Genomic DNA, 16,156 nt, shown 5'->3' with positions numbered 1-16,156 from the left:
CACATTCAAATACTCCTATAGGAGACTGCATTCAATGCATAACTATTTTTAAATAATTTTTCAACAATTTTATTGAATAAAACGGTGGCTTCATCAGGTAAGTAGCCCAATACATGCCTAATTAGCACAGTTTAACAGATAAATAAAAAGTAGATAAATAAAAATATGAAAAAAATAAAACTGTTAATTGAAGTATTCACATCAGTGGACATAACTGTATTCAAGAGGTGAATCAAGTTCCCCACCTAAACAATAACGTCAACCCAGCAGCCGAGGCAGTTTAAATTGATGTAGTATAATCATATACTTGTTCAAGTGCCGTCCGGTAAAAAGCAGAGAAGTGATTTAATGAAATCTAGCTTCAAGTGTAGTTAATACGTTTGCATTATTTGATAATATCAGTAGGAAATTCGAATGAAAACATGTTTTATTACAGAATTAGAATGTTAGGATAGAACTAATTTGTTCATTAGTCCCTAGACTTAATCGCTTAATAGAATAGGATAAAACTGTAAAATTAGAACATTTAATCATTCATAACCAGAAGTAATGAATTACAGTAGTTTAGTTATTCAGTAGCCTATTCAGAATAAAAAGTTAATGAGATTCATTAAAATTAGGTAGGTTACCTATATAGTTATGGTTACAGTGATGAAAAAAAACTTTTGACAGTTGAATCTTAGTTATAAGCTTACCTTTGCCCAGTACACATAGCGACATTATGTTTGAGGAGTACCACTTGGAATGGAACTTCAGAAGTTCTTCACGAATATCAATTCCTTGCTCTTTTGGTAGTCTCACAAGTGTTTCTTTGTTTCCTAGATTAAAAGACAAAATAGATATAGATATTACGTGTTATGACAAGTGACAGATATTTTTCAAGAGTTGGGATGGATCCCATACTACATTCAAATATTTTTTTTCCATCAGTTATCATAATAATAATGATAATTCAAAGTTGAAAAAATTAGTCTATAAATTCTACAGTGACTTTATAAGAGTTATTATTATTTACCGGTTCCAAAGTGATTGTAGGGATGGTCAGGTTTTGAGGTTGACTTATCCATTTGGTCCATCCTCCATGAGTCGTTTGAAACGTTTTTCTCGTGTTCAGAGTTTACTGCTTTCACTTCCCTATCAGTTGCACTTTCATTGAATAGAGGACCCAGAAAGAACTGCGCGAATCTGGAAGAATACCATTAATATATAAAAATAAAATAGTAGCTAATTACAAATTTCAATTTCTCATCATATTTCATTTTTTATAAAACTCAAAAGTTTTACGATTACTATAAAATCAAGATTTGTTATACACATTTGAGCTTTTGCTCAAGGATTCACTGCACAATTCATGTACCGCAGGAATTATTCAATTACAAAACTAGTAAAGTATAATATTTATTGAAAGTGCCGAGAATGTATAAATAAGAACGACTAGAAAAAACAGATTTCAAATATTTAATAATCATCTCTCCAACCTGGTATTTTATTATCTTTCAAAGAAGAAGCGAAACATAATCGATTTTTTTCTAGCAAGCCAAATTCTTACAATACGATTTTATAATTAGCAAAAATTTTATCAATTTTAAAACATTTTGATTCAAATAAATCGTGAGTTTTGAAGTTTGCAATTTAATCATTACTTTGTAACCTTTAGTAACCTACCTGTCTAGCGCTCCACCCAAGTTTTCAGGAACCACATCGAAATAGTAATTGGTGTGTTCGGTATCGGTGTAAGCATTGCTCATGCCTCCGTGTTCGGAAAGGTATTTGCTGTACTCATTCTCTTCGGGATATTTTTTCGTTCCCAAGAAAAGCATGTGCTCGCAAAAGTGAGCCAGCCCAGGCAGGTGTCGTGGCTCGCTCATGAAACCTGAAAATCAAACACCCAAATTAGCGCAAAATTTACGTAAGATAAAAGTCGAATCAAATCGTTTTTCTATTGAGAATCATTACAATTGTTAATAATTTCAATAGCATGGAACTATAAATCAATCTTTTATTCCATATGTTTGTGCTTTACAGACCCTTGCGGAGCACGGGTTACCTGCTAGTATTATAATAACTATGCGAACTACTTCAATTACTATTACATTTAGTACGAAATGAATAGTGGTGAAGAAATTATAATATAAAATCCTAAAGGTAAAGATCTTTTTAAATTTCTATATATAGTGAGTGTAGTTTTTAGGTTCTGAAATTCGAAGTGAATTAGAAGTTTCAACTTTTTCGATTGTTAATTTTTAATTTTCTTCATTTTCGAAGTTCATGCTTATTACTTTTAAAATTAAAATTTGTGTCTTCCTTTGTTTTGGAGTGAAAATATTTGTTAATAATGTGAGTTCTAAATTGTAATAAATTGAAGATTAACTATTTTTGACATGAGCTTATGCCTTTCCAAAAGTTCAATAATTTCATATGGAATGGATAAATGAATATTGAAATTATGCTTTTTGAGAAATAGACTAACCAACATTGACATCGAGTGAAGCGGCTGCCTTGTCCGTAGTGGGATCACTTATGAGCACAACTTTCATGTCATTATCGAGAATCAATCCTCTATATTCTCGATCATCCTGTTTCGATTTCTCAATGCTGCTAATTCTGGATTTGACGTGCGACATCGTTGAATTCAATGTTTTTTCTGGACTAATTGAACTTAGATATCGAATACATAATATCCTGGAATCAAGAATAAGAGCATTAAAATATGAAGTAATTCAACAAACTAATGCGTTGAAAGATAAAGCTGTAATGAAATAAAGAAAACTGCAAACAGGAGTGATTTGTTGAAAATGATTTGTTATAGTGGAACAGTTTTTCTTAACAATGCATGTTGCAATCGAACAGCCTTGAACTAGATTGGAGACAGTGGCGATTTGTCAGTTCAGTTACTAATGGAAAAATGTCATAATATAATTATCATTTCAAACTATAAATTCCTTTCACATTAATTTTTTCCAAAATGTTTTCGAGTTTGATTTTTTAAATATATATCCATTTTGGATGTTATATTAAAAACAATACATTTATATAAATTTAAATTTTATGAAGTGCAACATTATGACTATACAATTAGGAGTGGAACCCCATACACAGGAACAAAACCACGGATAAGCTTTCGTCAGGAGCTGATAACCAGTATGTGGGCCATTAAACTGCCTTTATTTGCCTCCCGAGCCGTGCCCGATCCGTCCATAACCGGGGTCGGATCTTTCAAGGCCGAACTATCCATCAAAATCTAATAAAAATAATACTAGAATACTAAAAAAATATTTTCCACCAAATCGACTCGAATCGAAAAATTCTTTTTGCAAATCCGTTTTCTGCGACCTTAAGTTTAGCCATAAGGTCCTGATTCTCAACAAATTTGAAAAAATATTGATGATTAAGAAAAAAGAATTTCAAATTATTAATGGATATCACATTACATGATGGAAGAATTTCCTAATCTTCCTATTTTCCTATGGTTAAGTATATGGTTATTTCTGAGAACAGACGAACAATTCTATTACTGTACCGTAATATTTTCTTAAACCGAATATGAAATCGGAATTCATCTACTGTATTTCTATCCTATTAGGCGATTCAAGTTTATGTACAGAAATTAGCCTTGAAAGAGTGTGGTGCATTTCTTTCCAGCCTGGGTTCGTGGAGCAAAGCTCCGATCCTAGATCTCGTATGTATTCCCGTGAGTGGATGGCCCACTCGCCCACTTGACACTTCAATCAATTACATGATTCTACAATATCTGTGGTGGAAAACAGGTATTCAAATTGGAAGAACTGTATAATATAGTGTTGTATGTCGATATTTCTAATGATAAAAAGTGACAACTATAAAAATACTTTTTTCTAAATTAGGAATTCAATAATTTAATGATAAATCTATTTTTGGACGAAGAAATAATACTAGAAAAATACAGTTTGTTTTAGGTAGTCTATTCAATGTAGGTAGCCTATTTAGAATGGTTCTCTAGGATATATCAGAAATATTTTTATAGCTAATTAATATTGATATAATATCAAATTAAAACATAACAAAAAACTATTTAAATCAGTCAAATATCATAAAAAAGGAATTTGTTGAATTATAATATCCAGTTAAGAGGATAGCTAGAAAAATTATGAAAATAAATGCTTACTTTAGTCCTATGGATAAGAATGAATGAAGACGATCGGTATAGTGGAAATGTGTTACTTGTACTAGTTTTTACAAAAGAGATGTATTTATACTGTTCTTGCATACTATGTTGCAACTTAATTTGAAATAGGCTATATCCTTTGTTCTCTAGCTCCTTATAAGCAAAAATGTTGAAACTTGAAATAAGTAACACAAGTCATTAAGCTATTCTGTTGCATCAAGAGATAAATGCATTTCTTTCAAAGTGAGACAAGTAAAATGGACAGCTTGGGACTCTTTTGTGCCGAGCCAGACATGAAGCTTTGTTGCAACAGGTTTTTCTAATAACCACATGCATTTGTAAAGAAAGACTGTCATTTTAAACCGTTAATGGATTAACTCCATCGAGAACGAAATGAGCCAGGGGTTTCTGAGTCAACACCTATTTCTAAGTCTTAGTTGCGCCATTTTTTTTTTGTCTCAACCGGATGCATTGTATCTTATGGGCTAAGCTGTACGAGCAAAATATACACTCATCATGAGAAACCATGCATTCTGAAGAGGCGCGAAATAAATTTAGCGCGTCTAAGACAGCCTTATAGTTGAAGTCTATCAGATTACAACACGGAAAACTTATATACTGTAATTCGATCTCAAAATTAAAGTAGATATTCTGGATTGGCAAGCAAAACTATCAAAAAATGCAATCTCTTAGCAACGTCTTAAGCCGCTTAGTTAGAGCCGTCGCGACTAGAACACATAACCTATAATTTTATTGGGTTCGATGATTCATTATTTTTTATATAGTATAAAACGTTATGGCACTAGATAATCTAGAACTGTTAGCTACTATATTGTTTTTACTATTTATATCAAATGAATTTATATAAATTATGTGCTGAGACTGTGTTACTTGAGTCGCCGCTAATGAGTTAACTTTGTACAATTGACTTTTGACTTGGAAGGGACATGCACAGCAGAGAAGGCATACAATGGTGGCAATGTTACCAATTTGAACCGGCCAGCGTTCTCTAATTTTTATTGTGTACGGTAGCCTATTCATGTTAAACTTACGAAGTTTTCTCTCTGAAAGCATTGAGTCGACTAAGTTCAATCGACAAATAGGCAACTGCATTTCTACTTCTACCTATGACTCTATCCATCAACTGTAATTGGCTGATCTCCCTCTCCATTTCTCTGCGCCGCATATTCCTCCAAGTCAAAAGTAATTTTGAACTGAGCATACACCTTTAGGTTAAGCAAGTGGACCAGACAAGACTAACTTGATTTTCTCAATTTAAGTACTCTTTGAGGTACGTTTCACATTAGAAGGAATATTTGACAATTATTGGAAATATAATATTATTTATGGAAAATATTTTATTGAATTAGTCTGTTTGTAGCCTATTAGAATGGGTTCCAAGAGTGCACAAATATATTTTTTCATAATTTGCTTAGCAAATTTTTTGAAATCAACGTTATAAAAAAATAGATATTAATATAATAATAACTCTTCCTGACTTCTCTACTATCGATATTATTTATCTATGTTTGGATTAGAGCTAGAAAATAAATGGGCGTAAATCTAGGTCCAGTGCTGTTATACTGTCATCAAACTTTTGGTTGGGATCGATTTAGTAGGCTATGTTATTTTGGGTACAAAAATTGACCGGAGGTTACCATTTTTTTTTAAATAAACAAAGTTCAAAGTAGCACAATTTTGCATGAATTTAATAGTGTCAGCCATGTTGTTTTTTAACTATTGATAGGTCGATACTTTACTTATAGATGTACTGATCTGCTCCCTGACCCCTTCCAGCATATTATTGCAATTTAAAAGCAAAACATAACCTCTTAGCCTACCCTTCAACTTTTGAAACATTAATTAAACGTTATTGTTTCGATAACCATTTATCTATGTGGTTATTACGCCAAAATAGGTACCTCAACCTGGATTCCAACCCCTTTCAGCATATTGCAATCCCAAACCAAAATCTAACCCCTAACCCTAACCTACCCTCTTTGAAACACTAAACATAACTTATTAAATTTATGCGATCACAACCAAAAATTCGATGACAGGTATAATGGCACTTAAGCCAATAAGGGCAAATTAAAACAAGCAAATGAATGAAAATAAAACCTGTATACAATAAATGAAGATTTATAAATTATAGATTGTAGAATAATGAATGATGAACTTGCCTTCTACTACGTGGAACACATAATTTACAAGCAACAAAAGAATATTTCGAGTAGAATAGACTCATGGAACTTTAATAAAATGCCAAAGTAATCAATTTTACCACCTATACGTCGACAGACGACATCTTATAAAAATTAAACAAAATATTCAACAATCAATAAGCAAAATAAGAGTTGATAGACCTAAATTATGGCTATGAATGTTACCATCAATATTATTATACCGGATTCTTTCCAAATTAGAAACAAATACTTAAATGTTGATAATGCGCTGATCTCAATTGATTAAAAAGTGCACCATATGTTTACCAGGTTATTTTATTTACTTTTTACAATTTTCAGGGGCGCTACGCTCGCCCGAAAATTTTTAACTTTTTTGTTTATGGATTTTTCCGATTTTTGACTTCACATTCGGGGTCAGCTCGCGAAAATAAGTCGATTAAAAAAAAAATTGACCGGGCTCGCAGGGTGGCCCGGGGGGAGGGGGTGAAACTTTGGCCATTTTTGGCCAGATTTGAGCTGAGCGCTGCTGCAATCAAAGTGCAAAATCTGACCGCTAGATAGCGCGCATGTTTCAAAACGCAGCTTCAACAGGTTCGTGAGATATAGAGTACCGGTAAACTACACTCTTGATTACCGTATGTTTTCCGGTACAATTATTGGATTTCAATTACTTTCGCAATTCAGAACAAAGAAAGCATACCGATGCTTTTTTTTCGATAATAAATTCGTGTTTCAGTGCAAATAATCGTGTTACTTGTGTTAATATTGTAGTAATTTCAATCAGTGAATGGATCGATACCGGTACCGTGCTACAATCAATTGGCGATTCAGTCGATAGTGTGAGTATAATCTTATCGATGTAAATCAATCTTGTAATGAATAATAATTATTGAGGCTTTTATTCTTGCATTTGTGTATTCATAATTCTCAATTGTCAATGTTTCATAATCCTCCAAACCTTAGTTCATAAGCTGATCGGCTTATCTTATAGTTTCAATATCTTATTTCTATTTCATATTCATGCTATGTTTCCTTCTATCATAAAACAACGAGAAATAAAAAAAAATTCTTATCTCTTTTCTACTAACATACCGGCATTTGACAACGGTGTTGTTGATAATACGATCTGGGCTGTGTTGCATGCTAAAATACAAAGTAGGCTAATATTTTAGTAGTCAGCTGGTTATTTGATCATATAAACAAAATGAAGGGATAGATTATAATAATATATTAGTCTATTAAATAATTGATATAAGTTGATTGTTGGAAAGGATTTATGTACAGTAGTTTCAATACGCAATGCGAGATGATCACTCAACGTGACCAGCGTTTAATGCTCAGCCGGTCAGTTTCATTCCCGTTGCATCAGAGGCTCAGCATCAAAGATCCTCGCGTCGGTACCACTTGGAAAGTTACCGAGTGAGAGCGCTTATCAAAAACCTATCTCCGGAACCACTGGTCGGAAAATTTTCGTTGACCACCCGTTTTGTAGGGAATTTAATTGTCTTTATTTCTGATATAGTGAGATTTTTCATTAAATTGAGTATAAATATATAAAATTTATTTTATTCGATAAAAAATATAATATATTTTTTGGTGGTATTAATTTTTTGGTAGGCCTATAAATCTCAAAAAGGTTATTCAATATTGAGAATATATCGATTGTTTCCCTCATAACTATGCAATTATTTCTAAATATCTATTATAAGTTATATTTGAATAACTGAATCGCTGACAACCGCGATTTATTTTTTTGTAATTATTATTTATTTAATATTAAATACGTAATATATATACGAAATAAATACGTGAAATATTAGTTTACTAATTAAACAATAACAAAACTTCTTACGTGTGTAAAGTAATACACACACATTTTTCCTTTCTTCTCTTTCAGTAAAAACCAAAATAATGCCTCGCAGAAAGTCAAATTTGGGCCGTCGCACTCACAATGCAGAAGGATTAAGGAGATGGCGTTCGAATATCACTGAGGAAGAGCAAACATCTTTACGAGAGAGGAACAGGCTAAACACCATCCAGACACGTAACGTGGACCCAGCAGAAAGACGAGCAGCCAGGCTTGAGGATGCACGATTGCGAGCACGTCAGTCGCGTTCTGCAGCAACAGATTTGGTTCGTTTTGAACGCAATGAACGCGAAAGGGTGAGGATAGCTGAAACACGAACAGAAAGAACAGCTGATCTGCATCTGGAATACAATCGTCTTGCGTTCCGGTACAATCCAGCTATTGATTATAGTTCAAGTCAGCATGTTGTCATTGGTCAGATGAGTCATGTATGTAGCTACTGCCAGGCTCTAAAGTTTAATAATGAAACGAAAGGGATGTGTTGTGCTGGCGGAAAAATCAAATTGCCTCAACTTGATGCACCACCAGAGCCATTGAAAACTTTACTTACTGGATCTACCGCTGAATCAAAGCATTTCTTATCGAACATCAGGAAATATAACTCTTGCTTCCAAATGACACATTTGGTGCGGAAATCGTGACTGCTCAATTCATGCCAACTTTTAAATCAAAGGGCAAATATATCACAAAGCTGGCTCCCTGCTCCCATTCTCAGATAGTGACCATAAATTTCTACAAATGTACTTCATTGGTGATGATAGACATGAAGTAGATGCACGTTGTGGAATACATAACTCGCTAAGAAGATCCATTATTTTGCAGCTGCAGGAGCTTCTTCACGAAAGGAACAGTTTGGTGCGTTTGTTCAAAACAGCAATTGATATGATGCCATCAGATACCCACAAAATTGTTATTCACGCAGACAAAACTCCTGCTGGAGAACATGTCCGGAGATATAATGCTCCAACTATAGACGAAGTAGCAATTGTCATAGTTGGTGATCAGTTCCAACCTAGAGATATTGTTCTCCATCGAAGAAATAATCAATTAATAAATGTAGCAGAAACTCACCGTTGTTACGATGCTTTACAATATCCATTGATCTTTTGGGATGGTGCTGATGGATATCATTTCAATGTGAAAATGATAAATCCAGTAAATGGTGCAGAAATCAATAAAAAGTGCAGCTCAATGAACTTTTACGCATACCGCTTAATGATTCGGATGAACGAGGACAATCATATTCTAAAATTCCGTCAGTTATTTCACCAGTACCTTGTGGATATGTATGCAAAAATTGAAACGGAACGTTTGCTATTTCTTCGTTTGAATCAGACTAAACTACGCTCTGAAGAATATATTCATTTGCGAGATGCAGTTGTGAATGATGGTAATACAACCAACGTTGGAAAGCTAACTATTTTGCCATCTTCATTCATTGGCAGTCCACGTCACATGCAAGAATATGCTCAAGATGCAATGTCATATGTTCGTCATTATGGGCGTCCAGATTTATTTATCACTTTCACTTGCAATCCAGTTTGGGACGAGATACAGCAGCTGTTATTTCCTGGGCAATCACACGTGGATAGGCATGACATTATAGCACGTGTTTTCCGGCAAAAGCTTAAATCGCTGATGGATTTCATTGTGAAACTTGAAGTATTTGGATCTGTGCGCTGCTGGATGTATTCAGTGGAATGGCAGAAGAGAGGATTACCACATGCGCATATACTAATCTGGCTCTACAATAAAATAACTTCAGACGAAATTGATGACGTGATATGCGCTGAGATTCCACGGGCTGACAGCGATAAGGATTTGCATGCAGTGATCATCAAAAACATGATACATGGACCATGTGGTACACTAAATCCAAATTCACCATGCATGGTAGATGGGAAATGCTCTAAGCAATATCCTCGAGCATTTACAGCAAACACAGTAACAGGCGACGATGGATATCCTCGGTATAGAAGACGATCAACTGAAGATGGTGGAAATTCGGCAACTATACACATGCGAAATGGTGATATTGATGTAGACAACCGTTGGGTGGTTCCATATTCTCCTTTACTGTCAAAAACATACCAAGCCCACATAAACGTAGAATATTGCAATTCTGTGAAATCGATTAAATATATCTGTAAATATGTAAATAAAGGCAGCGATATGGCAGTTTTTAGTGTGCAATCTGATAATTGTGACAATAATGCAGTACGAGATATTGATGAAATTGCTCAATACCAGGCTGGAAGATACATAAGCAGCAATGAGGCTGCATGGCGAATTTTTTCATTTCCCATGCATGAACGCAATCCAGCTGTGGTTCACTTGGCAGTACATTTAGAAAATGGACAGCGTGTTTATTTCACAGATGCAAATGTGCAAGAAAGAGCCCTTAATCCACCTGGTACAACTCTGACTGCTTTTTTCACCTTATGCCAGGAAGACGCTTTTGCCAGAACACTAATGTATTCAGAAGTTCCCTCTTACTACACGTGGAATGTAACTAGAAAAGTATTTGTACGGCGCAAACGAGGGGAGCCAGTCAACGGTCACCCTGGCATTTTCAAAGAAAATACAATTGGTAGACTTTATACAGTGCATCCCAATCAAGATGAATGTTTTTACCTTCGCATGCTATTGGTAAATGTGCCTGGTCCTACATCTTTCCAGCAATTAAAAATAGTTGACGGCGTCACACATGCCACTTTTCGCGCTACGTGTCAAGCTCTGAATTTATTAGAAAATGACCAACAGTGGAACATATGCATCAATGACGCGTGCAACACTGCACATCCAAACCAAATTCGCGCATTATTTGCGATTATATTGACCGCTTGCTTTCCTTCATCTCCCACAGAGTTATGGGAAAGATATCGTTCGCATATGGCTGAAGATATTTTGCATAGAGTACGCCTTGAAAATGCCAATATGACCTTAGAATTTACAGAAGCCATTTACAACGAAGCATTGATAAATATTGAGGACAAGTGCTTAGCTATTGCAAATAAAGTTCTTAGTCAATTAGGAATGCCAGCACCAACCCGAACTGCGACTGCTGCATTTGATGTAGATTTACGCCGTGAACAGAGTTACAACATTAATGATCTTCAGGCATATGTCCAATCGAACATTCCCAAATTAACGTGGGAACAGAAAGGCATTTATGATCGCATAATGCAAATGATAAATGACGGAGTTGGGGGGACCTTCTTCTTGGATGCGCCAGGAGGAACTGGGAAAACATTCCTCATTAGATTGATTCTAGCAACGGTTCGATCAAAAAGTGATATAGCCTTAGCTCTTGCTTCGTCTGGAATAGCTGCAACATTGTTACCAGGTGGAAGAACTGCGCATTCAGCTCTAAAGTTGCCATTAAACATGCAAATCATTGAGACTCCTACGTGCAATATTTCTAAAGCATCCGGTATGGGAAAAGTATTACAAAAATGTAAACTAATTGTTTGGGATGAATGCACAATGGCACATAAAAAATCGCTCGAAGCTCTTGATCGATCATTACGAGACTTGCGTGGAAACGTTCAACCATTCGGGAATGCATTGATATTGCTCGCAGGAGATTTTAGGCAAACATTGCCTGTAATTTCTCGATCGACACCAGCAGACGAAATTAATGCTTGCCTGAAATATTCAACACTATGGCGGCACGTACATACATTGGAGTTGACTACGAATATGCGTGTCCAGTTGCAGAATGATCCATCAGCTGAGGTATTCTCACGACAGTTACTGGAAATTGGAAACGGTCAGCTGCCAGTCGATGAGACGTCTAGACAAATATCACTTCCCGATAATTTTTGTAATTTAGTTACATCAAAAGAAGAACTGATCGAAAAAGTATTTCCTGACATTCAGATAAATCATAGAAATCATGATTGGCTCAGTGAACGAGCTATCCTTGCCGCAAAGAATAAAGATGTCTATCAACTTAATAATGTTATACAATCCAGTATTCAAAGTGATGAAACTACATATAAGTCGATAGACACTGTTGTGGAAGCTGATGAAGTAGTTAATTATCCAACAGAATTTCTAAACTCACTTGATCTGCCAGGGATACCACCACACATATTGAAATTGAAAGTAGGTGTGCCAATTATCCTCTTGCGGAATATTAATCAGCCAAAACTCTGCAACGGCACGCGACTTGCAGTTAAGAGATTAATGAATAATGTAGTGGAAGCAACGATTTTAACAGGGCCTTTCAAAGGTGAAGATGTCCTCATTCCTCGAATACCCACGATCCCGACCGATACACCATTTCAATTTAAAAGATTGCAATTCCCAATTCGATTGGCATTTGCAATCACAATCAACAAAGCTCAAGGTCAATCTTTAGAATTGTGTGGTCTAGATTTAGATGTGGATTGCTTTTCACATGGACAACTGTATGTTGCGTGTTCCCGAGTCGGCAAACCAGATAGTCTTTATATTTACGCAGACAGTGGAAAAACAAAAAATATTGTATATAAACAAGTATTGCAAAATTAAACTTATATGAAATGTATTCTTTGTTTTTTCTCATTTCTCAACCATTCGCAAACAGAGAGTGAGAATAGGGAAAAATCTGAGTGCAGAAGAAGGCCTTCCTGTAAAATTCGGCGTGCCACAAGGAACAGTTCTTGGTCCGATACTGTACCTCATCTTTGCCAATGAGTTGTGCTCACTCGACATTGGTGGCAAGATTATTGTCTTTGCCGACGACACAGCTGTGATATTTCAAGGCAACAACTGGAACGAGACTTTCATAACCGCTGAATTAGGCATGGAAAAAATTACACTTTGGCTCCACAGTAATATCCTGACTCTCAATTCATCAAAAACTAAATTTCTAGCATTTTCACTGACGGACTCCAAAAAACCTGTACGAAATACAATCAAGTTACATCACTGCAAAATAAATCGCATAGACTGCAATTGTCCATCAGTAGAACGAACAGATAATATAAAATATTTAGGAGTTATAATAGACGACTTACTTTGGTGGGACAAACACATCATACAGCAAACAACAAAACTCAGGAAACTGGTTTACAGTTTCATTCAACTCCGACAGATACTCACACTGGATACGTTAAAAATTGTATATCACGCATTGGTAGAGTCAATAGCAAGATATGGAATCCTGGCATGGGGAGCTACGTATTTCTGCCATATCAATCCTGTTTTTAAAGTCCAGAAACTCATCCTCAGAATAATGGGACAGAAACATCCACTCTACCCTTCAGATTCTCTATATGAAGAGCTCCAACTACTGAGCATCCGACAAATTTACATTCACAAATTACTCACATTCATCAGGAAAAACCCGCAGTTCTTTCTCAACATGGACCACACCCACAGCACGCGAAGAAGGAATATTGATCTAGCAGTCCCCAGGATGACAACAACTGCCGCCCAGAGAACAGTCACATACTTAGGACCGAAGATTTACAACAGGCTGCCAATGGACATCAAGGAAATGGTACTGGTTAATATATTTAAAGCAAAAACAAAAACTTGGATAATTGAAAATAGAATAAATTATAGTGAAGACCTTATTACAAACTAGATATTATGAATATTATTAATTCATTTTTTTATCAATCCTTTTTAAGAGACTATTCTCAAATATTTTTTTCTTTTAGAATCTAATTATTTTCCATCAATAATTTTCTATTTTATATATAGGTATTCATTTACTCATTTTAATTTCTTTTTTCTAAAAATTTTGCTTTTTTTCATTTTATTTCTCACATAAACATTATTTTTCCTTTTAGTTTTGTAATTGCACAATAAACCAGATTTAACAGCTCACATTACACAGATGTTCATAATTTATTTAACAAGCATAATATTTGTGGTTTCCCAACACATATTTTATATATAGTGGGGGCCACAGAAAAAAAAAATAAACATTCAATCACAATGTGCCACTGCGAAGCGTGGCAGGGTACAGCTAGTATAGACATAAAAAATCTGGTGTGGCGCACTCACACATCTTTCCTTGCCGTTATGAAAATTGATCACATGACGCTAGTGTTCCCGCGAATACTAGTTTACTATTTAAAGATCTGAGTCAGCTGGTGACAGAACTTTAATACTCAATACACACGAGATCTGCTATCTCTTCATAGTGAATGATCTAATAGAATCAACAGTTTTGGCAACTAAATAACTTTTTCTCTAATTTTGAGCTTATTTTAAATTTTAGGTGAAAATGTTACTAAAACATTAATTGTAGAGATTTTTATGCTCAATCTTTTCCACTTGGAATTTTTTGTTTTAATTGTATCTGAAGCCTGGTAATTGGGAATCTAAAATCAAACTTTGCATAGATGGGGCGGAGCTCCTGGAATTTTTACAGATATGTGACTTGGGTCAGTTGATAGAGCTTATCAATGACTATTTCAGGTATAAATTTGATCAAAATCGTTGGAGCCGTTTTCGAGAAAATCGCGATAAACCTTCTGACATTATTTTTGTCAATAACGGTTTGCCTGGCTTGGCTGCAGTCGGTAAAGCATGAGTAAAAAATTATATAATTCTGGTTGTGGTTCTTAGAATATAAATTAGACAAAACTCTTACAGGCTCACCCAGGAGCTCCCGCAATTCACTGCTCTTGGACAATTTATATAAATCTCTGGAACGTATCATTTCCAAAGATTTTATTATCAATGCTATATATCGCTGTCTAAACCAACTTATTCAAGGAAGAATAAAGTCGGATGGTAATTTTCTTAATATTTCAATACTGGTAATGAGATAAATAAAAATGAGATTGGTCATGCATGGAAGTGGGGAAACAAATAAAGGATACACCATAAAAAATTTGATACATTGTAATCGTGTTATTATGGTTCACTGCAGTTATCCTACAAAACTTGTCCTGCACACTCGCACAAGCGCCAATTACAGAGCGGAGGTGCTCAATTAATTAAATTATTTATTAATTAATTCACACCTAATTTACTAAATTATTTATAATCAATTAATTAAATTGAGGTGACATGGTCAATCACTTTATTATACAATTTTCGTTTGGAAAACTATTTATAATCCTTGAAGATAACAGTAAATCTTTTAATTACCATTGTATCATAAAATCAGGAAACGGGTATTCTACTTTATATGGCTATGAAATGTTTCATAACTATTAGTTCAGAGAACAGTAGAACTCGCTACACTCACTAACATTAAATTTATACTCACACACGTCTGCCTATTCACACACAAACACACATACAAATTGGATTTAGAGTATGATGATATATGCAATAGGATCGGTGGAGAACGCTGAGAAATATAAGTTCTCTACACTTTTGAGCTTAGAAGCACACGATTGGAAACATGGAAAGATAAAAAATCTTACAAATGGACGAACGCTGATTGACTTGAAACTCGAATTCGCTTCGCTCATTCAATAAATATACCTCAATCTGGTCTCCAACCCATTCCAGCATATTGCAATTCCAAACAAAAACCTAACCCCCTAAGCTACCCAACTCTAATTTTTCAACACAAAAATCTGTAACATCAACATGCATGAGCATAACGCCCACACAGCCGCACACAATCATGAATGTTCTATTCTATCTGGTACGATTTGTAAGGTGAAAAAACATACTGTAATACCTATATCACGATGAATATTAAATCACTTATTTGAAATATGAAAATATAAAGATAAAACTAAGTGAAAAACATCAGTAAACAACAATATTTACAAAAAATATGCACATACTCTATCACTACGCTTGGCCCGTGATGGAAAAGCTTCCTTCTGACTTGAACGGTCTTTGGCCAAACCAAAAACCTATAAACCCCATAACCTACCCAACTCTAATTTTTCAACACAAAAATCTATAACATGCATGTGTATAATAACCATACAGCCGCACATAATCATGAATATGTTTGCAATGTTCTATTCTATCCAATACGATTTGTAA

At 34.8% G+C, this 16,156-nt stretch overlaps 2 protein-coding genes across 6 annotated transcripts in view; one reads left to right on the top strand and one right to left on the bottom strand.

Moving 5' to 3' along the window:
• LOC111058304 (insulin-degrading enzyme) overlaps positions 1 to 6,663 on the bottom strand; it is a 48,842-nt gene extending 42,179 nt beyond the window's left edge. The window contains exons 1-5 of one of the 4 annotated variants that reach the window (XM_039426911.1): positions 6,535 to 6,663; positions 2,471 to 2,682; positions 1,666 to 1,873; positions 1,016 to 1,185; positions 696 to 818 (exon numbers count right to left, since the gene is read on the bottom strand). In XM_039426911.1, the coding sequence (XP_039282845.1) occupies positions 696 to 818; positions 1,016 to 1,185; positions 1,666 to 1,873; positions 2,471 to 2,624 (655 nt within the window). In that variant the 5' untranslated portion in view covers positions 2,625 to 2,682; positions 6,535 to 6,663. Of the gene's footprint in view, positions 1 to 695; positions 819 to 1,015; positions 1,186 to 1,665; positions 1,874 to 2,470; positions 2,683 to 6,327 lie in introns of all 4 variants that reach the window. The other 3 variants (XM_039426912.1, XM_039426910.1, XM_039426913.1) reach the window with 3 other exon arrangements.
• A 2,208-nt stretch (positions 6,664 to 8,871) lies between these two features.
• LOC120351029 lies at positions 8,872 to 12,731 on the top strand. Of its 2 annotated transcripts, XM_039426909.1 has the most exons (2): positions 8,872 to 10,398; positions 10,699 to 12,731. In XM_039426909.1, exons 1-2 carry the CDS (start codon positions 8,936 to 8,938, stop codon positions 12,713 to 12,715), a joined length of 3,480 nt encoding a protein of 1,159 aa, XP_039282843.1. In that variant the 5' UTR covers positions 8,872 to 8,935; the 3' UTR covers positions 12,716 to 12,731. The 2 variants fall into 2 exon arrangements, with proteins under 2 accessions (XP_039282843.1, XP_039282842.1); XM_039426908.1 differs by having other exon boundaries at positions 8,872 to 12,731.
• Positions 12,732 to 16,156: the final 3,425 nt, after the last annotated feature.

Source organism: Nilaparvata lugens, chromosome 4 (assembly GCF_014356525.2).
Source record: "Nilaparvata lugens isolate BPH chromosome 4, ASM1435652v1, whole genome shotgun sequence".
In the NCBI taxonomy this organism is placed as follows: domain Eukaryota; kingdom Metazoa; phylum Arthropoda; class Insecta; order Hemiptera; family Delphacidae; genus Nilaparvata; species Nilaparvata lugens.
The sequence above is the reverse complement of the archived record's forward strand: the minus strand, read 5'-3'. Positions and strand labels throughout refer to the sequence as shown.

Bases quoted from the DNA above. Each gene is read 5' to 3' on its own strand.
- LOC120351029 (XM_039426908.1), top strand. From the start codon at position 8,936: ATGTACTTCATTGGTGATGATAGACATGAAGTAGATGCACGTTGTGGA.